This window comes from Molothrus aeneus, chromosome 6, assembly GCF_037042795.1.
Source record: "Molothrus aeneus isolate 106 chromosome 6, BPBGC_Maene_1.0, whole genome shotgun sequence".
Lineage (NCBI taxonomy): Eukaryota > Metazoa > Chordata > Aves > Passeriformes > Icteridae > Molothrus > Molothrus aeneus.
This window is the reverse complement of record NC_089651.1, coordinates 17,922,705-17,947,650: the sequence shown is the minus strand read 5'-3', so window position 1 is coordinate 17,947,650 and position 24,946 is coordinate 17,922,705. Positions and strand designations below refer to the sequence as shown.

At 47.6% G+C, this 24,946-nt stretch overlaps 2 protein-coding genes across 5 annotated transcripts in view; both read left to right on the top strand.

The window, feature by feature from the left end:
* Positions 1 to 20,177, top strand: part of CRACR2B (calcium release activated channel regulator 2B) — a 39,847-nt gene extending 19,670 nt beyond the window's left edge. Inside the window, exons 5-18 of one of the 2 annotated variants that reach the window (XM_066551976.1) lie at positions 300 to 446; positions 750 to 840; positions 967 to 1,059; positions 3,601 to 3,788; positions 4,475 to 4,546; positions 4,977 to 5,031; positions 8,890 to 8,969; positions 11,302 to 11,596; positions 11,758 to 11,899; positions 12,103 to 12,184; positions 14,583 to 14,697; positions 16,170 to 16,277; positions 16,984 to 17,060; positions 18,067 to 20,177. In XM_066551976.1, coding sequence (XP_066408073.1) covers positions 300 to 446; positions 750 to 840; positions 967 to 1,059; positions 3,601 to 3,788; positions 4,475 to 4,546; positions 4,977 to 5,031; positions 8,890 to 8,969; positions 11,302 to 11,596; positions 11,758 to 11,899; positions 12,103 to 12,184; positions 14,583 to 14,697; positions 16,170 to 16,277; positions 16,984 to 17,060; positions 18,067 to 18,151 — 1,630 coding nt within the window. In that variant the 3' untranslated portion in view covers positions 18,152 to 20,177. Of the gene's footprint in view, positions 1 to 299; positions 447 to 749; positions 841 to 966; positions 1,060 to 3,600; positions 3,789 to 4,474; positions 4,547 to 4,976; positions 5,032 to 8,889; positions 8,970 to 11,301; positions 11,597 to 11,757; positions 11,900 to 12,102; positions 12,185 to 14,582; positions 14,698 to 16,169; positions 16,278 to 16,983; positions 17,061 to 18,066 lie in introns of those variants that run through there. The other variant, XR_010783796.1, reaches the window with a different exon arrangement.
* Positions 20,178 to 23,442: 3,265 nt separating this feature from the next.
* Positions 23,443 to 24,946, top strand: part of CD151 (CD151 molecule (Raph blood group)) — a 31,708-nt gene continuing 30,204 nt past the window's right edge. For 2 of the 3 annotated variants that reach the window (XM_066551753.1, XM_066551751.1), the window contains exon 1: positions 23,443 to 23,550. The gene's annotated coding sequence lies outside the window, so the exon portion shown is untranslated. The remainder of the gene's footprint in view (positions 23,551 to 24,946) is intronic. The other variant, XM_066551752.1, reaches the window with a different exon arrangement.

The following is a 24,946-nucleotide window of genomic DNA, read 5'->3' as shown; positions in this document are numbered from 1 at the left end:
TAATGTAGACACCAGATTTATCTATGAATATTTGGAAAAGCAATCATTCCATGTTTGCTTCCTAGATTATTTTTCTTTCCTTCTTGCAGATGACTTCCTTTATTTTGACCTCACAATAGATCCCACTCTACATGCATGCTCTGTCACTGTCCAGTTTCCCTCTCTGCTGTAATGGTGTAACAGAGATCATCACAGGAGAATGGCAGTCTGTCCTGAGTGCATGTTGGAGCTGGAATAACAGTCCATGAGATGACACAGTAACTTTCTTGCTTTCCTTCTCTCCTGTGCGCTTGCTGCAGCCCACATGAGATTCGGGAGCTCTGGGCTCGCCTACGGAAGGAGCGTCCAGAGCTCTTATCCAATTTTGAAGAGTTTCTGTTGCGTGTTTCCTCGTACATAAAGGAGGTGAATCATGAGAAGGAGTCTATGGAGCAAGCATTGAAGAGGTAAGGAGAACATCATGACCATTTGCTGCCAGGAGCCAGCTGATGCTTGGATCCTGCCTCAGATGCAAGGAGAGACTGGTTTACAGGATGCACCAGTAAAAAAAGATATTTCTTCCTGTAATAAAATGACTCTATCTTGGTCTGTTCCCATGGGTTTTCTCTGCAGCAGTGCTCACCCATAACATTCAGTCTGGTTAAAATCCCACTCAGTGCTACACAACTGTTAATAGGAATCTGTTTCCACCCTCCTCTTTCCTTTCTGTACTCTTTCTCTCCTGACCTGCGTGCACCTGTGTTTTGTAGGAAGGAGTCAGATCATGATCGAGAAGTCAGGTGCCTTTATGAAGAAATGGAGCAACAGATCAAAGCAGAAAGGGAGAGGCTGGTCTGCCAGGTACTTTCTCTCTCTCTTGGCTTGAAGACAACCTTCCTTTGTTCTGAAGTAGAGGTGGTGGCTCGTGTGGCCAAGAACAGCTCTGTGCTGGATGCTGTGCACAGCTGTGTGTCTTTACTTCTGCAGGAAGCACTGAGGCACGACAGGAGTAACCTGCTCCAGAAGGAGCTGCACAACAAAGAGCAGGAGCTGGAGAAAATCCTCTACCGCCAGAAGAAGGTAATGGGATCCAAATCCTTTCTAACAAAGCACATCCCCCTCTGCTTCTTTCTGGTCAGGCATTTTCTAATGCAAAATGGTGTTCAGCTGCTGAGGGTTTGGCACTAGATAATTTGGCTCTAGCTAGTGAAGTCCTCTCCTGTCTCTGAAGGTGTTGAGATGGTTTGTCAAATAATTGGTTTGTCTTCAGCTGCAATGCTGTTCTGTGAATGTTTTGTTCATGCATTTTCTTACCTGCTTTGTGTTCTCTTGGCACAATCTTCCTATCAATTGAACAATGCTGGCAAGAAAGATGGGGTAAAATTTTGAAAGTTGTGATTTTGAAGCTTTTTCTGGTGTGTAAGGAAGATGTGTGTGGACATAAAAGAGCCAGATTTCTCTAGTTTTTGTATTCTGTCTACTCCAAAATGACCTGGAGTGAACAGTTCTGTGGCACTTAGAGAGGTACATATTGTATACTTGCATTTGGGCACTTGAGGAGATTCTGATTGATCAGTCACATAAAAGATCAAAGCACAAGCTTCATGAAGATACAGAGTGCTGATATTATTAAGAAAATGGAAAATTTGTGTCAGGAAGAGAAAGGAAAAGTCTAGGAAAGTCTAGACTTTAAGATTTTGGAGAGAAGGAGACTGAGGGAAGATGCACGTGAGCTTTATGAACTCAGAAAAGTGATGGATAAGGTCCACACCAAACTCTTATTCCCCAAGTCCCGCAACAGCAAAGGTGAGGGACCCTCAATGAGACCAGTATGAATTTGATTTAGAAGAACACTCTTCTTTATACAGACATCAGTGCTGGACTTCTGGCCCCAAGAGGCAGGTAATATCAGCAGTTCAAAAATGAATTGGACAAACAAATAGGCTTGTAAATATTCATTGAAAGGAAGAATAGTCAGAGATGTGGCCTCTAGCATCCCTAGTCCAGATACCATAGATGGGAGGGATATATGGGGGAAGTGAACCATAGTTAGGAGCTCAGGCATGCTCTTCCTAGGTAGCATCTGCTCTTGCTGAGGATCAGAGTCGAACACTTGGGCTGCATGGAGACTTGCTGTTACTTAACTAGTCCGCTCTGGTGCTCTTAACTGAGGCTTGTACTGAGCTGTGTGGATAATCGGGTCCCTCTTGTGGCCTAAGACCAGTACTGTCAGGGTGCTGTTCTACAGCATCGCTTCCACGGACAGACCACATAAACGGGAGAGTTGAGCGTGATGAAGGCTTTTTAGGGAGGGGCTTTATTTAAAGCTGATTCCTTGGCTTATTGAAAGATCCGAAGCTTTAAGCAGGGGTTGCTGGTTTTCAGTCTCAACTCCGCTGCTCAGCACATGTAGTCTTGCTGAAATATTCCCCAGTGTCCACAGGAGTGGAGGACTCCGGGCAAAGCTGGGTGTGGTTTGCCCTTCTATCCTCAGTGAGGAGGGAGGTGAGGGTTGTGTTTCAAGGAACCTAGGAAACGTCAGATCTGTTCATTCCTGCTCTTGACAGTTGGACATGTGTGCTGGCAGAGAGGAGGATAGCAAGAAAAAAAGGGCATTTTATCTTCTGCCATGGTGTGCTGCTTTATTTTTCTTTTGAGAGGGAGAGAAAGTAGGCTGAGAGAAAAGGCAAGCTGAAGGTGTAAATGTGGAGGCTGACTCTGCCACCTGCTACCGTGATCAGACCTGATTCCTGGTGTTCCTTTCTAGTTATAAGCATGGATTGCATGCTTTTATTTTAGGCTGTAAGTTCTAAGATAGATACTGGAGTTTCTGTGTAGCAGCAGCTTCAGCAGAGGGCCCTGGTTAGCTGGTGTGGCTGGCTGGATACTGCAGTGTCACTATGATCCCTCTTGGAATGCCCTCCATGTCATCTGAGATGGGCAGCTTTGGCTGCTACATCTGTCTGTCTCTTTCCCAGACTATGACAGCCATTTGTAAGGAATTGAATCACTGGCTGAGTACATGGCAGCAGCTTTGAACTTCCCAAATCAGGCTTGTTAGTTGTGCTGGGGGCTTGTGCTGCATAGAGTACAGCCGTGCCCCTGTGGCATTTAAATTGCATCTCTAGCCCAAGGTCCTGTCTCTAGCAGGCCACCCAATCACTTCACTTTCCAGATGTAGTCTGAAATACCCCTAGCACCTCCATATATCCTCCTTTCAGGAAGCCCCTAAACTAGAGGATGCACTTCGACAACTCTGCTTAATAAGTCCCGACAGACACAACCCTGCTTCCAACCAAATTTTTCCAGTCCTCCTTTGACCCCCATTTGCACTCTGAGTCCTACAATGCCTGACAGCATCAGGCTGCTCCTGCTGCCTGAAGCACTTCCTCAGCTGTGCCTAATTGCATTGCTTGGTTCCCCAGTGTTGACATGATGAGAGAGAATTCCTTCCAGTTCACCTTCTCAATGCCCCTGGTGGCTCTGTAGACTTAGGGGTTTTTTACCCCCTTCTGCCTCATTGTTTACATCTGCTTTTTCAGCTTGTTTTTACAGTTGTGATTGTAGCACAAAACCCTTCCTCTGTGTTTAACCCCTCCTCTTCCTCCTCTCCCACTGCAGCTGGAACATCAGCTACAGTCACTGAACTCGGAGCAGCTGGAGACACGCGTGCAGAATGAAAGGCTCCGGCACCTGAATGAAAACCTGCTGGAAGAGCTGGAGAAAAGCAAATGGGAGCTAGAGGCAGTGAAGGGACAATTACAGAAGCTCCAGAAAGAGGCTCAGATTGAGCAAGAGCAGAAGGACAGGTGAGAAAAAACAGGAAAGGTGTGGTGTTAGGGCAAAGACATAGACAGAGAAGGAAAAGTTGGGCATGCAGTTAAGGAATAATTATCACTAGTTAGGAGCCTTGGTCTCATTAGAAGATTGCCTGTCACTTTTTGGGGAAAAGGAGAAGCATCCCAATGGTCTCATGGGCCCAAGTAGAAAGTGATATTGCTGGCTCTTGCCTACCTCCTGTGGGAAATGAATATATTCTAGAAAATATTCTAGAAAAATTCTGTACAAAAATACAGATGTTCCTCAGCCTAAAGGAGGCTTCTCCATGTATTTTCTAGTTCACTATCCCCTCTATAATGTTCTCTTTAAAGATCTTCTAATCAATTCTGTTCCCATTTCTGGGTTAAATCTAATAATACCTATTTAAAACAGTGAGAGGTTTCAGATCTAGATGGCAGTGAGCATCCTTCCCATTTCCAGCAGCTGAGGAAGTGGAGAGGATGAGTTGCCTGCTCTCATGTTGGAGGGACAGCAGGAGAGCTCAGATACAACCCAACTATCCCAACTCCCCAAACAGTGCTGCTTCCTCTGAATTCTCCTAAGCATAAGGCATGCCCTTGTCTTTGAGAATACCATGAGTGCCCCTGAGAGAGGGATGTTTGTATTTTCTCTCCCATTAATTTATTTCCCCTTATTTTAAAAACCTTTTGCCCAGGGATGTGTTTAGAGTCTCCAAGAACATGCAGAAAGAGAAACAAAGCCTCCTTCGGCAGCTGGAGCTCCTCAGGTGAGAACTGGTGAAGGCTGGAGGGAAATGCTGAGCTCTTATGCCTCTAAGGAGCTGAGGTTTCAGCACTGTGCTTATTTCTCCCGTGGAAAGCTACAGGATTGTATACAAGCAGTGTTTAGACTCTGCTTGTTTTTCTAGGTCCAGACAGAGTTGTGCAATTTGGCCAGCTCTGGCACATTACAGGCTATGTTATTTCACGAGGTAATCCCTCCTCTGGAGGAATTTAGTCTTTCCTGCTGGCTAAGGCAACCATGTAGAGCCCATGACCTTGGCTGGGATACATGGAAATCCCAACATGTCCAGCTATAAACAACATCTTTATCTCTGTTCCCAAGCTCTGTTCCTGTTCTCATTTTCAAATGTTGAGGTTTACTTAATTTTTGACAAGCATCTCATTGTGTCTTTTCCGTGTCTTCCTTTGGAGCAGAGAAATGAACAAGAAACTTCGAGATGAGCGAGATGCCTTTGAAGCCAAGAAGCTGGTTAGTCTAAGAAAGAAAACCTTAATTCCCAACCACCCTCCTCTCATCTGCTGCTGTTGCTGTCACCACTCGGGGGCCTGTCACTTCCACGGGGGACAATGACAAGAGCTCTCAGGGCCTGGTGTTGTGCTTAATACAGACTTTGCAGCGCCTCTGTGTCCGTGCTGGAGGCAAGCTCTGCTGGTTGCTGCTGCCAGCTGCCTGGGTTTAACCCAGGGCACGTTGGCTGGGGACTGTCACACAGCCTTGTGCAGGGCTGCAGTGGGTGCTGCCTGCTGCACACGTGGGTCTGTGTGTTGTGCCAGGCACTGGGCACATGCAAGGAGGGGAGAGAAGCTGGATGCGTCCTGGAGCTGGGTGCTGAGGAAGAAGATGGATTCTCGGATATGCTGCTGGCTAACTGGGTAGTACAGGAGGGTTTTGGAGTTTTTCTCACCCCCTGAGTTTGTAGCAGATGTTTTCAGAGGTTCCTCTGGGGAGCTCCCCATTCCTGTGAACTCTGCTGGGTGCAGCAGTGAGCCTTGTGTCAGAGAACTAGGAGAAAGCAGGATCTCTCTCGTCTGGAACTGTCAATCCCTGGCCTTTCCCAGGCATCAAGATAAGCACAGATATGTGGTCTATTTTTAATTCTTATTATTTTTTCATTATAAAGCTTCTGTGTTCCCAAATGTTGCTTGCACAGCTGCTCTGCCCTCTTGGACCCATCCTTGCCACCATGTCTTTGCCTGCTCTGGGATCTCTGCACTTGAAGGTCTGGAAGTAGGTGACTTGCAGGGAGGACAGTGATAGGGTGTGATAGGCTGCAAGAGCTTTTCTGACTGCTGTGTAAAGGACTCTGGAAGGAAACACAGGGATTGTGTTTGGGAGACAAAATGCCCTGCTTGGTCCAGAGGTTGGAGTTCTCCAGGTGGAGAGCTGTATAAAATAATGTCAGTAACAATTTTGGATAGAGGTGAGGTATGTGTGTTTCTAAAATCTGGAAGATTTTTTTCTTCAGTCTTCATTTTTAAAGCTGCTAACTACATGGATGTACACCAGAGCTTCCTGCTCCCTCTTGGAAAACACAGCCACTCTGTAGCAGAGTCCAGTGCAAGCAGGCAAAGAAAATGGTTTCTGTCCTCTTTCCATGTGTTGTGCTTCATCAGCTTGTGGGGTCCTATGGGTGGGCAGGTGGCCTGAGGAGACCACAGCTCATGTCTGTACCTCTGTGTGTGCAAAGCTTGTCTGCTTCTCCTCTGTTCTCTTCTGCTCCCCTGCTAAGACCTGCTGCTGCAGCTGGACCCAAGAGAGAGCCCAGAAGAGAGTCACAGCACAGAGGGGCTGCTTTCTCCCTTCTCCCAGCACTGGCAATAGGGAATGAGGCACAGGGTGAGCTCCAGCCACCATTGCTCATCTGGCAAGGCTGTGTCTTGCTGGGCACTTGACGCCTGTACTGGAATAAGGTTTTTTCCTTTGGCTGCTCTCGTTTCAGTCCACAGGGAAGCAGGGCTCCAAGGGCTTGCAGAGATGCTGCTATCATCATACACCTGCAGAAGGTCTGCTCCCCAGCTGTCTCACAGTAAGGGGGGTAAAAATACTTCTCTGCAAAAGCAAAAAGGAGAGTCCAGCCTTCTAATGGGGATCCCTAGTGTGTGACACACTGTCTGCCAGAGACTATCAATGCTTTTACAGGCTAAAAAGAAACCCAAGGCCTTAATACCCTCTTTTAGTGCTGGGAAGAGTTATTTCTATGAAATCAAGGTGTGGTGAACAGAGGTTCTTTCATAGCAAAGATTTTGAAGTGGTTGGTCGGAGGAGTTGGGCTGTATGTGGCTGATAGCAACCCAGTCACTGCTCCTTTGCTCTTCTCAGTTCCCAGCTTAATACCTTGCTCTTCATAAGAGTTTCTTGCCTTGCCAGGGTGAGCAGACCCTGGCCCCACGGCACTGTGGGGCACTCTCTTGTCCTAGGCAAGAGAGGCTGGGTCACAGATAGGGATATGTGGCTATTTCTGTCAATGTGCAAACCATGATGGGTATTTTTAAGACCCAGGGGTTGCAGGTTCACTTTCACACCCGTGACCATCTGGCTATGGAGTTATGCTTGTATGCTTTATGTTGACAGAGCAAATTTCATGTCTGTTCATCATGAAGAGTATGAAGAGTGTTTTGGTACTTTGATTACTTTTGACATGTATTTTTATTTCACTGGTAAACCAGAATCTTTCCCGTCCAAAATGCTTGTACATGTGCTGTCGTGGATTCCTTGTCATCATGTGTTACACAGCTGTGATGTCGCATCTGTCCCTTTATCATCCTGGTGAAAAGCCAAATGTTACACAAACCTGGCAGGCCAATAAAGCATGGCAGAACCAATGGTAAAACATGCCCCATTGTTCCTCCTTTCTTACCCAAGTCTGTGCTCTGCAGGCTGTTCCCTCTCCAGGTAAGGTCTTGGTAGAGCAGATTGTGTGGGAGTCCTTTTGCTCCACAGGTGACTTGAAGGTTGTAACTCAGCTGCAGTGGCCTGTAACACAGTTTCCTCCTTCTGTGTGGCTAGAGGGTGCCCTCGAGTGAAGCTGCTCAAACACTGAAAACTTCCCCTTCTGTCCCTGCTGGAGAACCCCTGGTTGTCTGCACCACAGCCTGCCTGTGTTGACTGGAGTGTTGTTATGCACTTGGGGGTCATTTGCCTTGGGACATTTGTGCTTCTGGGAGTCTCTCAGTGCTGGATTGTTTCTGTGGCTGGAGGTTCTTTTGAACATCAGTTTCATATGTAAAAAATGTTTTGTTCTTTCCCTGCAAAGCTCCTAGTTGGGTCAGGCCCTCTGGGGTCTGCAATGTTTCCCTTTGTTAGACTGCATTGCAGTAAAGGTGTTCTGGGAGTTCTGACCAACAGAACAGCTTCCTGATTTTTTTGCCTTTTAAAATAAGCCTTCAATAAGGATTATTGAAGAAATAATCTTTGTAGTCCCCCAGGCTCTGGGAAGCATGAAGGAAGGCCTGTCCAGAGCTGCCTGCAGGTGTTTGGTCAGTTCAAAACTGCTGTGAGGCAGATCTGGCAGACTGCAAACCCTTTTTCCTCCACCTTTCCCCCAGAAATAACCAGTAAGGACATGTTAGAAATCTTCAGATTTGCAGACTGAATACATCTCCCTTTCCCCTAGTGCCCATGTGCCCATGGGCACCTTTCCATCCTGTCTCTCACTTCACGTTTTGTGAGTGTGGCCAGAGCAGTGACTCTGCTGGGAATGGCAATGCTGCTGTATGGGAGGAAGAGGGTTGGGAGAGAGATTGTCCTGCTTTCTCCTTCTCTGAGGAGCTGGTAAATACTGGCTGTAGGAAGTGTTCATTCTGTGGTAAGAAGGAGGAAAGCATGGGGAGGGATGTTGGTGTAAGGCAGAGCTGCCTCCTTCCTTTTCTGTGGTTCATGTGCAGCTCTTAGTGAGTACAGGTTGAGGAAGGGTACTAGTGTCTTCTGAGGAAAGGGCAATTGGTCTGCCCCACAAAACATTAGCATAAGAAAGAGGCAGGTGGGGAAAGAGATTCAGCTGTGAGACCAAGTGGAGAACAAGCCAGAAAATAAAAACTGTGGCTGGCTAGAGGAAGAATTCAGTTTGGGACATCGCCACTTTGATGGATTTTAAAGTGAAGGAGAAAGCAGCAACAGTGATGGCTTCTTGCAGGAATTGAATTATTTGAACTGAGAAAAACAAGCCCTGTGCTCACCTCTTTCAGCCTTCCAGTGAGGCACTACCACTGCACGGTGTGGGGCTGCCAGGGCTCCAGCCTTGCCTCCTCAAAGTGCTCTACAGAGGTGGGGAGAGGTTGAACTGGGGCTGTAATCACATTCTTCATTCCTTCTCTTTTCAACTTCCAGGTGCCTCAGAACAAAAATGCCCTGTTGAAGAAAGGGTCAGGGCTAGGCAGTTACCTGCTGGAGGACAAGCCTGTCAAACGGTTAGATGGGTGTCTGTGTCGTGTCCCTGCTGTCAGTCCGTGCCCACTGCAGTATGGTGTCAGTCAAGCTGTGTCCTGGGTCTGGTTCTCCCACCTTGGTGCTGGCTGGTTTTGGGAGTGTGGTGGGGTGCAGCTTTTCTGTGGCTTTAGCCATCTCTTCGCATTAGGTGGTGTTAGGTCAGCATGAAGCTGAGGATGCTGTTCGCTAACTTCCACAGGGAGGTGGCCCTGCTGCTGCTTATGCCTGCAGCAATGGGAGAGCAAATCTAAATATCACCAGAAGGTCTGGGACTGTTAATGGGATGGGAGTCACAAAGGCTGCCTCTTTCTGAGTCAGACAGCTCTGTTGAAATGACTGGATCAACTCCCAAGTGTGCCAGTTTGTCCTCAGGCACAAATCCACTGGTGCCTCGTGCCAGAGTCCACATCTCTGGGGCATGGGAGAGGGCAAAAATTGCACAAGGGTTGGGTTCTTTCTGGCAGCTGAAAGCCTCAAGGAGAGGGCCTGGCTCCAGGTGGCTTCATCCTGCTCATCTCCCTCTACAACTATGCAGATGCTCACCTGGCATATCAGGCCTCCCTTCAGCCAGGGCAGGCAACTGTGTGGCCAAGCCCTTTTTTTTTTTTTCCCCACTCTACATGCAGAATATACAATGACCTGGCTTGGAGCTGGATCTCACCTGCAACTGCTGGCCCCAAACAAGTTTTAAAGGCAGCGTGCTCCCCTGTTTCTTACCAGGTCTCTGCAGAAAGTGCCATTGCTGCCCAGTTGCTCCTGGTGGCAGCCAGAGACACAGGTCTAGGCTCAGTTTCTTCCAGGTTCAACTCACCCTTAATGCTTGCAATTCTGGTAGTGGCATTTAAGGATTTAGCTCAAGGCTCCTTGGCTCATGGACTTACAGAAAACCAGGCAGACCCTGGAGAGGGCTGATTCTTGGGCCCAGGGTAGGAGGTTGCCTGGTGAGGTCTGAGGCAGAGCTCCTTCATGGTTGTGTGACTGCCACATTCTGTCCATTGAATCAGATAACCAGGTTTTCCCATGTTCCTCCCCAGTTATTTCTTGCAAAGATCCTTCTAGCTGCTACTGGAATAAAACTCCTGGAAAGGCTTAACAACTGGAGAAGTTTGGCAATGAAGGTGATGGGAGAAGGGGAAAAGCAGTTCTTGGCCCCGTCTCTGTCCCGGTGCTGAGTCACACCACATTGCTTGAGAAACATGAAAAGAAATCCATTAGATCTGAGGTCACTGTTCAGTGTTTTGTGTTTGTCCCTTTGCTCCCACTAAAGAGGGTCTTGAGACCCCTCATTGTGTGATTTTGCCAGTCCTGGGAGATGGGCACCATTCCCCAGAGCCTGAGACTGTGTGTCCATTTTCAAGAGGGAAGAGTTCCAGCTGGCCTGGCTCTGGACTGACAAATGGGGCAAATGCAGGGAGGGCAACCAGGAATGTGAGCTCCCTTTCATAGAAAAAAAGTGTAGGCATGGCAGCACATGGATTTTGCAACCCAGATGAAGTGTACTTGCTGGAGTGAGAAAGAAGAATTGTCTGGATTCCTGCACTAAGAGAAAGAGGAAAGTTGCAGAGGGGGTTGGGATGTCCTGCCTCTGAAGAGACTGACTGTAGTACGCTCTGGTCACTCTAATTTTGTTCCAAATGCAGTCTGCTGGACAGTGAAAGCAACGGAGACATCACTAGTAGATAAATATCTTCAGCTTAATTCTAGGCCTTCTCATTCCTTGCCTAGTTCTTTAACCATAGAAAACAAGTGATGCTGCCTTGCTCCTCAGCAGTGATTCTAGTATTTTAAATTGGTTATTTTATGTGTTCTTTTGAAGGTTGTTCCTCCAACTACTACATCAGCTCTACCCCCAGTGCATCAGCCTGCTCTTGTGTGGGCACAGTCTGTTGTCTGTTACTTCTTTTCATATGGTATTTAGTAACAAAAATACAGGGGTAATTATTGCTTTTTTTTTTTTTTTTAAGGGGCTTTCATTTTGTATGTTTTGCCTCATTTTTTCACTGCTGGGGGAAGCAGTAGGCAAAGAATTCTTGAAAAATCCAAAGTGGCATTTTTTATTAAAATTAATTAAATGTTTGTCAGCACATCAGAGTACAGCACAGCTCTGGTGAGCTCTGTCTCTCTTTCCCTTCCCAGGGGAGCCACTGATGCTTTGGTCACAGGGAGTGTGGGGAGTGAATATAAAGAGTTCCTTTGAGAGCTTCATGTACACTAATTGGATTGCATTGGTTGGTTGGAAATTTGCAACCTCCTTCTTTCCCTGTGTCCTCCCCCCTCCCACCCTATCTGTGCTGCCTGTGGACTTCAATACAGACAACTGGCCTCTGCAGACCTTCCCTTCACCCTCCCAGTGGATGTGGCAGTGGAAGAACCCAACAGAAAGAACTGTAAATACTTCCCAGGCAATGGGGTATGGATGAAGACAGGAGAAGGAGGCAGCACAAACTTTGGAGAGAACAGCAGAGATGAGGAGAGATGGCCCTTGGCAGCAGATCCTGAGTGGTTTAAGATGACTTTGAAGGGTGACTCTGACTGCAGAAAAAATGCAGATGGCCTAGATGCTGCTCCGCTGCCTCCTCGAGCCCAGCCTGTTGGCACTGAAACCAGGGTGAGTGCAATTACCTGGGATATTCCTCAAATACCTGCCAGGGTTAGTGTCTGACTCTCTTCCCATCAAACTCCAGATTTACAGTGCAGGGGTCCAATCCCTAAATCAAAGTACTGCCTGCAGCTGGGCTCTTCAACACCTCATGCTTTTTTCCATTGTAGCTCCAAGCACTGGAAGCAGCCAGCTGTTCCCCAGATCGCATCTTTAAAGTGGTGTTTGTGGGGAATTCTGGTGTTGGGAAGAGTTCCTTCATCCACCGCTTCTGCTATGACAGGTTCTTGGCTGAGCTCAATGCAACCATTGGTAAGTAATAGGGTGTCTGCTTCATCTGAATAAGGAGGGTGGGAAAGGCAGCCTGGGAAAATGCTCTTTTGCCTGTATTGTAGGCCAGCTACAGGGTAAAGATAGTCCCTTTCCCAGTATTGAATCAATCTCGCAATTTCCCTGAACTAAATGGAGTTTGTCTGGCCCATGCTACCTCATAATCATTGTCACCTTCCTGACAGGTATTGATTACCAGGTGAAGAGTCTAATGGTGGATAACACCCAGATTGCCTTACAGCTGTGGGATACAGCTGGACAAGAGAGGTAAGTGATTTCTGCCAGGCTCAGTGGAGGAAAGGGAAAGAGTGCATGCAGCTGGTTTCTGTTCCTGGGAAAACTATCAGCCTCTGAAGGACCAGACAGGTCATGACAGCTATTCCAGTGCTGAACCTGCAGCAAAGGTCTGTTCCAGAGACTTCTAGAAGCTGTGACTGTGAAGCAGGGCCTGGGGAGATCACTCTGAGGGTTGACAGAAAAGTGGTTTTCCATGTGTCTGACCTGCATGCTTGTGGCTCCAAGCAGTCTGTCCATAGATGTATGTCATGGGGTTCAAAGGGTGGAAAGGACTGTGAATCTTTCCAGATCTGATTTGGCTGTCAAAACTGGCTGAAAATGCATGACCTGTGGGGAAGGTGATTTGAACTACCCTGCTGGACTCTGTCAGTGAGGTTATTGGCCCCTTTTGCTGTCCCTTCTGCTGATAGACTTGTGGAAGTGATAATCCTTGGTAGAGGGGCTGTGCAGCATTCTGTGACAGTGAACACTTGCTCCCCATTTGAAGCCCTCTAGTTTTAAAAGCCTGGGATATCTCTAGATGTTACCAGCAGTGTTAGTGAGGACAAGAGTAGGAGAGGACACATTTGACCCTTTATCTGCTACTAGAGATCAAGGCCCATCACTGGCTCCATGTAAATTACATTTTATGTAGGATATAATTCAAAGCTTAAGATGAGAAGCTATTTCAAGAGGACCATGAACTTCAAGGGCCTGACAAAAATAAGCACTGGGTGTTTTGAGCTAAATATGTTATGGGGGCAGGCCTTCAGGGGGCAGCCAAGGTCGTGGGAATATTCTAATCCTAAATTGTGCCAATGATGCTGTCTGTCTCAGGCAGCTAGACCATGCAGAGCTGGTGGGAATGTACTAAGTAGGAGTATCTATTGAAAAGCAACTCTCTCTTCCAAAATTAGGCTTCACGCTGAAGAAATAATTATTTCTGAGGGGACTCCTGTGGTTATTTTGATGCTGAAACTGAGCAGTAAGGGGAGTTGCTATGACATAAAATGTGACATTTTATTGAGGCCAGATTTCAGCAGAGGCCAAATTCAAGATATTGTCTCTACAGAAGGACCTTTACCACAGGCCCCTGCAGCACTAGCAGGTCTTAGATGAGTACCCACAAGAGAGAGCTTGGCTCAGTGCTGATACCAAATAGGAGACCTGGGATGAAGAAAAAGGTTTTTCTTCTTCCGTAAGAATATTACTTCTAAATAGAGGTTTTCAACTGTAAATATCTAAGGAAGAGGTGGAAGAACCCTTTGGAGCATGCAAGGAGAACTCCTTGGTGACTTCCCTGAGACTTATGCATGCTACCTTTGATGGTTCTTCTGAAGCATCTTGCCTAGCTGGCAGTTCCAGAGGTGCATCTTGATTGCCAAAGATACATTCTGAGGTTTCTCAGTTGGGTAGGTGCCAGAATATTGTAGTAAGAAAGGACAGGCTTCAGGCAATTATCTGAAGAGTACAGGAGGGTAACAGCTGCAGGTTTTCTTGGCTTGTAAGAGTAGAGTCTGTTGTCCTGTGCAGGGCTGAAATACACAGCTCTCTAGTGAGATCTCAGGACTTTTGTTACATTTAATATTTCCCAAATTACATTGTTAATTCCATCAGTTTGCAATCATTGTGGTTATATCATGGCTCTGTCACAAAGTGCTTACAGATTCCAAGGTTTGGGTTTGTTGTTTGGTTTTTGGGGTTTTTTTTTTTTGTTTTGGTTGTTTTTTGGGTTTTTTTTTTGGTTCGTTGGTTTGCTTTGGTTGGAATTTAGTCACAAAATATCAGCCTGTGGTTTTAAATGGTACAGAGAACAAAAAGTAGGTGTCTGGCAGAATTTTTTCCTGGTATTTGTGTCCAGCTCCTGATTTTTTTTTGTGTAATGCCATTGGTGTATAGATTCAATAGTGGAAACAGACTGTACTGATGCTGAGTTCTTAATTGCTGTTTTGGCAGCCCTGGGGCAGGCATTACGCATGCCTAGTTTGTACTGTGGTACAGCTTAGTCTGCAGATTCTTCCAGACTATAGAGAAAGATCATGTTTTCTCCATCAGTTTCCCTTTTAATAGGAAATTACTTTTTCCTGTCCCACCCAAATAGATTCTTCTGCTTATTTCTTTCTGACCTGCAAAGGTCTTCCTTCTTGCTTTCTCAGCACCATGCATTTGGCAGGATTCCTGCCTACCCACAGCTGCCTGGCCTGTCTCAAAGGTGCAGGGATCTGTCACCTGTGTGTAGACACGAGCCCTGAGGGACACATCACACGCAGGTGCTGCCAGGCCCTGCAGAGAGCCCGCGCTGACAGACAGGCAGACAGACAGTCCCACTCGGTTACTTGCCGTGGCCCAGCCATGGTTCTGAGGGTGCCTTTGGTTTGTGTGGGCTCAGGTTTCGGAGCGTCACCAAGCAGTACTTCCGGAAGGCAGACGGGATCCTGGTGATGTACGACATCACGGCCGAGTGCTCCTTCATGGCCGTGCGCAACTGGATGAGCAGCGTCCAGGTGAGAGCGGGACCTGGCCTCCAGTGCTGCTACTGCTGCTCCCTTGCTCCAACACTCTGCCTGGAAGGGACATTTTTCAGTGCCCCAGGAAGTCCTGTTGACCTTGTGAAGCTGAATTATCAAAGCAGATGCCTGTGCTGGTCAGTTTGGAACCAGAGGCTTTGTGTGGAAGGAAACAAAGCCAGTGGTAGCCCATTAAATCAGGGAGGGCTATTTCTGTGGCTGAACGTGGTGGGACCTCCCAAAACAGTAGTGTGGGTTTATAAGTAGCCCATGTTCACTGGCTACATCTTCTAAACAGGGTCACATCCCATCTGTGCTCAGGGAGGGAGATCTTGTGGTGTCTGGCCTATGCACAGGAAAGGGAAGTGGTTCTTTTTATTTCCTTTTTTAATTTAAAATTTGGTAACAATCTATTAATACTGTTGGGTTTCCCCCTGTCTTTTATTTCCAAACACTCACTAAAAGCATTTATCTGTGGTTTATATCTTCTTGGGGACACAAAAATACCTCTCTTTAAAATTTAAATTAGTTATGTGTAGATGATCAAGAGGTGAAGTGAAATTTTCAAGGGCGGTTTTGTTTTGATTGTGCTGAGTCTCAAAAAACCCAGATCTCAGTAGAATGAGTAAGTATAGGTTGGAGGATTTTAGCACTGTTAATTTCCACGAGCCTGTTGGGGAAACAAACAAACAAACAACCACTTATGTCTTTGAACTCTAAATGATCAAATGTTAGGATCTTCAAAACTAACCAGCCTCTGAAAATCAGGTTCCTTTCAGGAGGAAGTTTAAACTGAGTGCACAGAAAATCAAACCAGATGAAATCTGTATATTTTAATCTCTGTCTTATTTTCCTCTCCCCATCTGTGTATTTATTTTGTTTTGAAGTTGTTCAGGTTTTGTATGCCATCCAGGGCACGTGAATGTGGAAATAACTTTGAGCCCTGTTCTTACTCTGACTGTGCTCTAGTGAGCCAGTGGAATTATAGAGAGTTTGACCAGAGGTAAGGGGCTCCAGGAATTGCCTAGGAATAACAGTCCCTACAGAGACAGCTTACAAGGGGTGAAGGTTGCTTAACTTGTTTGGCCAGTGGATTCACAGCAAGGGATCATTGAGTTTAGGACAGCACATCAGACACTGTACTGCACATACGAAAAATACTGAGCTTATTTACAAGATCTGCCCGATCACAAATTCCAAAATGCCTATGGGGCAAGCTGCTTTTCTTTAGGCTTCTTGTTTTCCTGAGAGGCACTTATGTCCTGTCTCTCCTCTGTCACTGTCCCAGCTCATACCAAACATTTGGAATGTTACCCTAGTTCAAGCTTCCCTTCACAAATCCCTGGGGCTATTGAAGGAATTACCCTTTAATGGGCCTGCTCCTGCTGCCACTGAAGGTCTTGTTTGCTTGAGCTGGAAGGATCTGCTCTGAGGGGCTGGGTCTTTAGGGGTCTTTATTTCTTTTGCAGGAAGGTATAGAGGACGGAGCTGTGGTGTTTCTGCTTGGAAATAAATTGGATGCTGTGCAGAGAGAGACCCGGAAAGTGCCCAAGGTGGAGGGGGAAAGGCTGGCGAAGGTGTGACTCAGTGCTCTGCTGTTTGACTTGCTCTGCAGCCACCCTCCAGCTGTGAGCAGGGCAGACTGGCTGGCAAAAAGCCCTTCTTGGAGCCCTTTTCCAGTATGGTACCTTCCCTCTACCTCCCACCCCTGTCTCTCCAATGTGGACAGGTCCCTCTGGTCCAAGGGAGGATGAGGTGGTGGCCTGTATGTGGCAGACAGTGGCCCTCGAGCAGGCTCACTCTTGGGGCTTGATGCCTCATTACAGTCTGTCTGAGGGGAACATGCATGGCTGATTTCCCATTTGAGGGCTCCCTAATGCAACATCATCCTGCCTCTTTCCTCACGCCCTTGTCTGCCTGCCTGCTGGCACCTTGGCCCCTGGGTTGGGGGAGACAGGGTTTCAAAGGTGTTCCCGCCTTCTGGACTTGCAAAAAAAGGTAAGGGAATCAAAGTACCCTGGACAGATGTTTTCTCTTTCCAGTCAACTCCCTCAGTGCTCCCTTTTGGACACTCTAGCTTGACCTCCAATGCTGAAAAAGCATTTCCTCCTCCTGGGTGGGTGAGCAGGGTGTGCACCAGCAGGATAGCAGCCACCCTCCTGGCTCCAATGGCTCTTGGCAGGGTTCCTGGGGATGAGGGTGGGCCAGCTCCCAAGGCTGTGGGTGAATGGTGATTGGGGAGAGCTGGCAGTCACCATGGGTGCTTGCTGTGCTCTCTGGCAGGAGTACAAGGCTGTGTTCTACGAGTGCAGTGCCATGACTGGCTACAACATTATGGAGCCCATGCTGCACATGGCCAGGTCAGTGAACACGAGCTGTCACCCTGGGACACTTGCCCAGCTGGAGGTGACCGGTGTGGGCTCCCCTGGGGAACGGGCAAGGAGAAGGGGGGGTGTGAGAGACTGACTTTCTGTCACATCCCAAAAGAGACCTGATTCCAGGTCCTTATCTTTTGTGTCTGGAGAGCACCAAGTGTAGACTGGACTCTTTGCACACAAAGCTTCACTTTCTAGAACTGGCTCTGCAAGATTAGGAGTTCAATTTGAATATTTCATCACAAAAACCTTGCATACTGTCCCAGATTTTAAGCTGGTGTTTTCAATTTGAAGTCTTCGAGCAGCTCTAAGGGTTCTTTCTCCCCTATCTTAATAAGCACGGTACAGACTGAGCTATTTCAGTAGCAATCATTTTAAAAGGAGGTAAGATACTGTTCAGCTGAAAGAAATTTGTTCTAAAATTTTTAGTTAAAAAAGGTAGTTTTTGGAAAAAAAGTATTTCAAATCTTGCAAGAAAACTGTCCTTTTGTTTTCTTTTATCTCTTCACTTCCTCCTCACCATGTGTTAAAACCACAGCAGGACTTAGCTGTTCATTAACTGGGTGGATTTACTTATCAGCTAGGTGAATCATATCTCCCATAGCACGTGCCTTCAGCATGCTTTATTACCATGGTGCTGCCCAAGATGGCCCAGACAGGTGGAGCAAACATCCCAGGATTCTGACATCAACAGGGGATCTTGGGAATAAGGCACAGGCCACTCACACTGGTGCTCAGATTACTAAACCATGGCACCCCCTCTTGTATGTGTCCAGTTTCTTTCCCTGTTCCCTAGAAATCCATGCTCATTCTTTGTGTGTGATTTATCTAGCCCAACTTCCAGAGAAGTCCAGTCTTTTGGCCTGTCAATTCTTGCAATCCTAAATGTAAATCCTAAATGGCTGGGGGAGAGCAAAGGGCAGAGGAAACTGCCTTGGCAGGAAGAGCTCAGTAACCAGGTTGTGTTCTTGATTGGTGCTGTTCTTTCCAGGTTGCTGACAGCACAAGAAGACAGGCAGAGGGAGAATGCCCTGCAGCTGGAGGATATCAGCAGGAGGAAAGGGTGCTGCACATAAAGCACACCAATGTGTCAGCAAGAGACACGTGCCAATGCTGTATCATGAAGCTGGGGGTTCCTTTCAAACAAGCTGAATTTGATGGTATCAGCTCTCTAGAGGCTTGGGGAAGGTGCAGCTTTTCCCAGCCTGTGAATTTTGAGGCATAACTCAGGCCAAAATGTGCATATTATCTGCACTGTTCTACTTCCCAAGTCTGCATGCAGCCCTGGTCTCTAGAGGCCTCTGCTTCTTTGGGGGAATTTGGCTGGTCTTAGCTAGCAGCACAGACTGGGCCCTCTGTCTGGAGAGGTTGGTTCCCTGTAAAGGGATGAAGTCTTGTTCCAGTTCTTTCTGGCAAAGAAGTGGCCTAGCAGCAGAGAGCAGAGGACACAGTGGGTCTGTATTAAATAGAATTTCCATGTAAGAGAGAAAGATATTATTTTAAGTTTGGGCTAGCTCTAAGACGTGATCCATCTGTCTCAGAGGGAAGCATCTCCTCTTGGCTCTGCAGCGGCGGTGCTCGGCTGAGAGCCCGCTGGGGTGAGTGAGAACACTTCCACCACTTCCTGCAAGATCTGGATTGGGCCCTGGATTTACTGCAGCATTTGACTGGACTTGTCAATATTGTAGTTAACAGATTCCATATGTGATCTGATAGGATGAGTCATCCCAATGGCTTTCATTGCTTTGTCACCCTTATGGACCTTTTCACTGTCCTGTCCTATGTTTACAGAACACAGAGCTGCTGCCCTGGCACCCGCAGGCGCCGGCGTGTGCTGCTGATTCATAGCCCATTGCAGGAGCTGTCTGTACAAACCAGGGGAGCCATATATAGCCTGTTTTAAGGCTGAATGCTGCTGTTTCCTCCCATTCTCTCATCCTTTCCTGAAGAATCTCCAGCAACTTGGAACTGCCTTACCCGCAGTCCTGAAAGATCCCTGAAAGAGTGCATTTAAATGTGCCTGGATGGAAGCACAAGGCAGCTGCCTGTGTGAAATGTACCTTTTCTCTTGCAGGGACCTCGAGCAACAGCCTCACTTGACTGGTGAAGGGCCTGAGAAAGAGCCAGACTGAATCTGTTCCCATTGGGAAGAGGCCTTTTTGTCACTAAGGGGCGGGGCAAAGCAGGGCAGAGGTAGAAACTGTCCCCAGAAGTGCTCCTGTCGCCAAAGCTGCTGTGGTGCCTGGCCATGGAGCTTCTGGGGTGTGATGCTTTCTGGTTTGCAGCTCAGCAGCTCTTAAAGCCTTGGGATTAAGTGAGTTTTTTTTTTAGTGCCCTTTCCCCTTTTGTCTTCAAGGCTGTTTCTGTATGTGACTCTGACATTTTAGGCACAAGATGTGATACTGCAGCTGTGACACAGCCCCCAAACCTTGTGGCATAGGGAGGGCCTGTACTTGTCCATGGTCTTTCCTCTCTTGGGATGAGGCGGTTACTCTCAATGTCTGTTTATTGCACAAATTTTGCTGGGAATATCCCAGGCAGGAAAAGTGCTCTGAGTCACTTACAGACATCAGCATTACAAAGAATTTCCATGGCACCTCCTAGTCCCCTTCTGATAGGAAACAGGAAAATTTTCTCTGGAAGAGCAGGATTTCTGAGTAAAAGGAAGAGCTAAAAGTAGTGAGATCCTGCTCAGTCCTTACTGTTGGCTGGCTGTGGCTCACACTGTTTAACTGCACTAACGCCTTGCAGAGGCTGGGAATCAGAAAGCTACAAGAGGCTCTGAAGGAACCAGGGTAGCTGGTGTGGAGCGTGGAGTAAGACCTACAGTGCTGCCAGGGGGACTGCTTGTGTTTGCAAGAAGCAATTTTTGGGAAGGGGAATCCACACTAAGGTGTTCTGAACCTGTGCCTCCCACGCTTTGTACACAGCACACCCCAGACAAAGGTGTGAAACACAAATATGGGCCAGTTCTGTGTATTACCTTTATCAGTGCTGTCATACTGCAATGGCAAGAACCAGCAGGTTCTTTCAATGTACAACCTTAAGTATGCTTTCTTAGTGTGCAAACAGTACAGGCAATAAAGAAATGCTGTCTTACAAGTGGTTGTGTTGAGAGATTTTTTAGAGGTGCTGCAGGAGATCAGCCTCCCATCTTCAATCACTGTTCCTAGTGTGATCTTCCCTTCTCACTGCTCAGGAAGTGGCCTGTCCCCCATAGTGGTACACAGGAGGTCTTACAAGCAGGGAGACAGTTAACCAGGAACCCATGTCTTGGGGGCAGCTCAGGAGAAATTAGTCTCCAGTCTTTTTTTATCTCCTTTAAGCAGCCAGAGCCTGTCCAGCTGATTAGGGAAAGCAGAGCATGGAGGAGAAAAAGGAAAGATACTTCCCCAGTGTCTGGGGGTATAGTGCTTTCAGACAGCGATGGGTTCTCACCTTGTTACCTGTATCCATAGAACTAAACCTTTATTTTATTAATGTCCCATGCATCCTTTTCACCAGAGTTAAGAATTTGGTTGCTTTCAATCCTTGTGCCCTGGCATGGCTCCAGCTGGATGTCCATGCATTACAGAACTAATCACTCTGCAGTTTTGACCAAACAAATTATTACTCATTTCCCCTGCTATAAACTGATAGCACACGTAGTTCCTTGTAACATATATTTTTTGAAAGCAGGAAAGGGTGGATTTTTGTTTCAAGGATGACAAAGTGGCACGGAATTTGAGTAGGCTGAGCTTGGACAACAGTAAGTAGCAGGGTTGGGGTTTATTACTGGAAGGTCTTTTGTTGTCTCTCAGCACAATCATTAAGTGTCCTCTTGGAAGACCCAGGGGTATCTTGCTAGTTTTTAAACCTGTCTGTTATCAGATCTAAATGAGACCAAAATTTCCAAAAAGTTCTCCATTTTACTACATCCCCCTTTTTTATCAGAATATCTCCTGCCTCTAAATGGAAGCTCTGGGAGCAGCCACCCTTTGTAAGTGACCGCTGGAAACTGTAGCATAAATGCAAATAATGAGATATCCTGAGGGGGCATGAGATGAGGGAGGATGCAAAATAAGACTGCCTGGGGGCTTATACATTCACCATATTGGCTCCAGCCTCTTAGTGAACAAGTGACTTTTTACGCATAATCTGTAAGGTATTTTGGAATCATATCACAAGAAAGTACTCTTCTTACAGCCTTATCCTGGCACATGCAACAGTGCACCTGTGTACACAATCAGGTGTAGGGGCAAAGGCAAAAAAGCCAGCTGCTCTGATAAGTAGCCATGGCCCCACAAATCCCTGCAGGCCGGCAAAGGGACCTCACTGTGCTTTGCTTTCACTTGTCTGTTTCATGTCAATATGCTAAGGGTAAGCATAAGAGGATTAGGCTGACAGCATCTCTTTGAAAAGCCAAAACAGGGCTGAAAAGAGAGCATTAAGCCCCAGTGTTAAATTTGAAGCTTTTCCACAGGACAAATGCAGAAATTGCAAATGTTTGAGATGTTGTTTTCTAGCACCTTCTTTATTCCAGGTCCAAGGGACCTTTCCCATTTACATACAATTAATGAGTTCCTGTTATAAGGATCATGCAGTCACCCACACATTATTATTTTCACCTATCATCTTCTTCTGTTTGTGTCATTTAATGATCTTTTTACTTGTTGATTGCTTAGACTATAAACATATATTTGTTACATTAATAAGTAGATGGAACTCGGTTTCTTCATGCAGAAAAGTCAGTTCTTTATTCACAAAGCTTATATCTGTAGGAAATACCAGAAGGCACTTAGACCTAATTGGCTAACAATACACTGACAGTTTATTGGCTGGTAAATAACAAGGCTGTACATCTGTCAAATCTCTCTATATTTGATTAGTTTACATATTTTGTTCACTGATTCCTATGGGACAGATTTCTTGTTTATTACAGATGCAACTTATTTTCCTCTCTAAGAATAAGTTGTTATGCAAATTCTCAAGATTTCTTCACCTGGGAACTTAGCTAGCTGTACTTAGAAGAAGTAACAGGCCAGCTGGTAAGTCAGCAGAGCAAGGCCTGATTTCATAATGCCTTTTTTTCATAATATCTTTACCTGTATGTAACATATATTATATTGACCAAGTACTTCATCTCCAATTATAAATGTATCTCACAGCCCGTTATGCACCTTCAAATGCTCTGTTTGGCAATCTCCTGTTTAGTGCCAATAGACCCAGGCAAGGCCCTGCAGTTCAGAGCTTTGTTAGGAGGTGCTCATTACTTCTCTGGCTATTGATGAGTCACACGGAAATTTTGGTTGGCGTGGCTACAACAACCCGGCTCCAGCCTCTCCAGCCTGCAGGGCATGTTTATATACATATATATATATATGATGCTGCAAACATTGAAAATACTAGTCCACAGGAGACCTGACCAGGTAAAATTAGTCTTTTCAAGGTAAACAAGTATCTGCAGTAAAAAAAACCAAACTATTACTCCAGCAATAAACTGAGGATGCGGAGGTGGGGGTCCTGTGGTGTATCTCACCTGTACCTGCAGCTCTCCCAAGCACAAAGAAGTACTTGTGCCTGGTCATGCTCATCTGCTGACCCAAATCTGCTGGGGTGGGGAGGTTATGTGGTTTCCTCCTTGGGCATGAAATCCCTGGACATTGCAAGAAGGCAGTGGCCCAGTGTGGTGGCTACGCAGGGCTCCACCAAGGAAGGGCAGGACCCGGGCAGGGGCCGGTGTCTCTTGTGGCTTCCAGGTTCTGCTACATATTCCCTGAAACAAATCTGTCAGTGTGCAAGCAAGCTGATCCCCCAAGGCTTTGTTTGATCACTCGGTTCTCCGGCAGCTCTGAGCTGAAGTGAGCTTCCTCCTTGGGAAGCATGAAGTGATTTCTGAGGTGGGCACATGCAAAAGTTTAGGCAAGCACCCAGGAGGTTGTAAACTGGCCTCTCCATTCCCTGCCAGCTCTCCTCTCTTCATCCCACTCCTGAAAAGCCATGCGAAGTCACTCAGCCGTGGAGAGGGTGCGGGTGTTTTCCCGGGAGCATCCCTCGCACAGGGCTGCTGCTTAGCGCAGAAGTATGCGGGCTGTGGCTCAAGTGAGGTAATGGGAGGATGAGGCAATGTGCCAGTCAGGGCTTGATCCTGATTTACAGGGTGTTTCATGGAGAACACTTTTAACGAGCAGGTCTGACGCCTTAAAAAAAACCCAAACCCATCTGGAGTTCGCTGCAACGTGTTGCCTGCGGCAATGGAAACGGCAACGTGAGCCGCAGCAGCCGAGAGCCGCGCTTGCGGACGGCCCCAGCCAGAGGGCCGGGCCGAGCGGGCCGAGCGCGGCCGGCCGGCGGGGGGGCGGCCCGGGCTGGGGTGGGCCGGGCCGGCCGCGCCCCCCTCCCGCCCTCCTGAGGGTTTCTCCCGTCCCTCCCCGCCTGCTCCCTCCGCGCAGCGCGGCAGGTCGGGGCGTGTGGCGGCGCGGAACGGCGGCCCAGGGTGAGGCGGAGCGCCCGAAATGGCGGCACCGGTGGGACGGGGAGGCGGGGGGCGCGGCGGCCCCGGGGGAACGGGGCCGGGGAAGGGGCTGGGGCGGCAGCACGGGAGAGCCGGGCACGGCGCGGCCCCCGGGCCCCGTGTGCGGCAGCGCGGCCCGGCGCTCCGTCCGTCCGTCCGTCCCTGCCGGCACCCCGCACCCGTGGGGACCTGGCCGCGGCCACCCGACCCCGGCTCTACCGCAGCACCGCTTTGCTTCCCCTCCAGCGCCCTGTGGCATTGCAGGGGCTTGGCCCTTGTATGCTTTGTTGGTTTGGGGTTTTTTTCCTTAGAAAAGTGTTTTAACCTGTTGCGGGTGATGTCATAAACTTTGCACAGCCCGCGGAATTAGTAAAGGTGTTCTGAATGTTGCCATAAGTCTTGTAAAACGATTATTACCCTCCTCCGCCTTTTGTTCAGTTAACTTTTCCTGTTGTACAAATAAAGAGTTGGCCTTTATGCTGGGCTTGCAGGACCCTTGTAGGCGGAGGAGGGGGAGAACGAGCGCTTGTTTACCGCACAGTCCCGGCGATTTTCTGTTCCCTTCTTTTTCTGGAAGCTGCATCAGATGGGGAGCTGATGGCAATGGGTTATTTCTGCACCGTGGTGTTGCTTGCCATAAGAAATCTTTACTAATAGCTTCTTCTTCTTGTCCTCTCATGAACATAAAGTGCGGCAATTTTTTTATTTTTAAAGTCTGACTTTTCCTGAGGGCTTTTGTAATCAACTTGTTGCAGTATCCTGTTGAGTTTTAGCCGTGACATGTCATTATTTCTCTGTAGCGTCCCTTAAATTCTGCCCTGTGTCACTTCCTCTGTCCTCCTACAGTGCTTCCTGGGCTTTCTCTGAGTGGTGCCCTCTAGAAGAAGGGTTGATTGAAATAGCATCAGCCAACAGTTTTGAAAGATGTCTCCTTTGAGACATGCATGTCCAATGCCAAGGTTCTTAGGGAAGCTTTGGGCGTGATGGATGGTCTTACCAGCTGGTATTGTGGAGGCTGAAGAGTCGAAGAGTCTCTTAGCGTGCCACCAGTAAGACAAAGATCTGTCCCAGTCCTCCTGCCAAAGGACTGTCTGTGGTGGAGGGAGCAGAGTGAGCTGTTGCTGAACTCATGGTAACTAGAAAAGTCAGTGCAGAAGTTTCAGTGGATTTATATTCTCTGAAGCATTTTGTGTGCCTAGGACAGGCAGTTCCCAGTCTGTGGATTGTTGGAAGCTGGGGTAGCATCACTTATTCTTTATGCATCTGGTGACAGGTCCCTGTCAAAGGCACAGGGCTGGCTTGCACAGGTGGGCTCTGGTTTGCTGCAGCTGCTCTGGTGCCAGCACTTCTGTGTCAGATGCCCTTGCTGGCAGCTGGA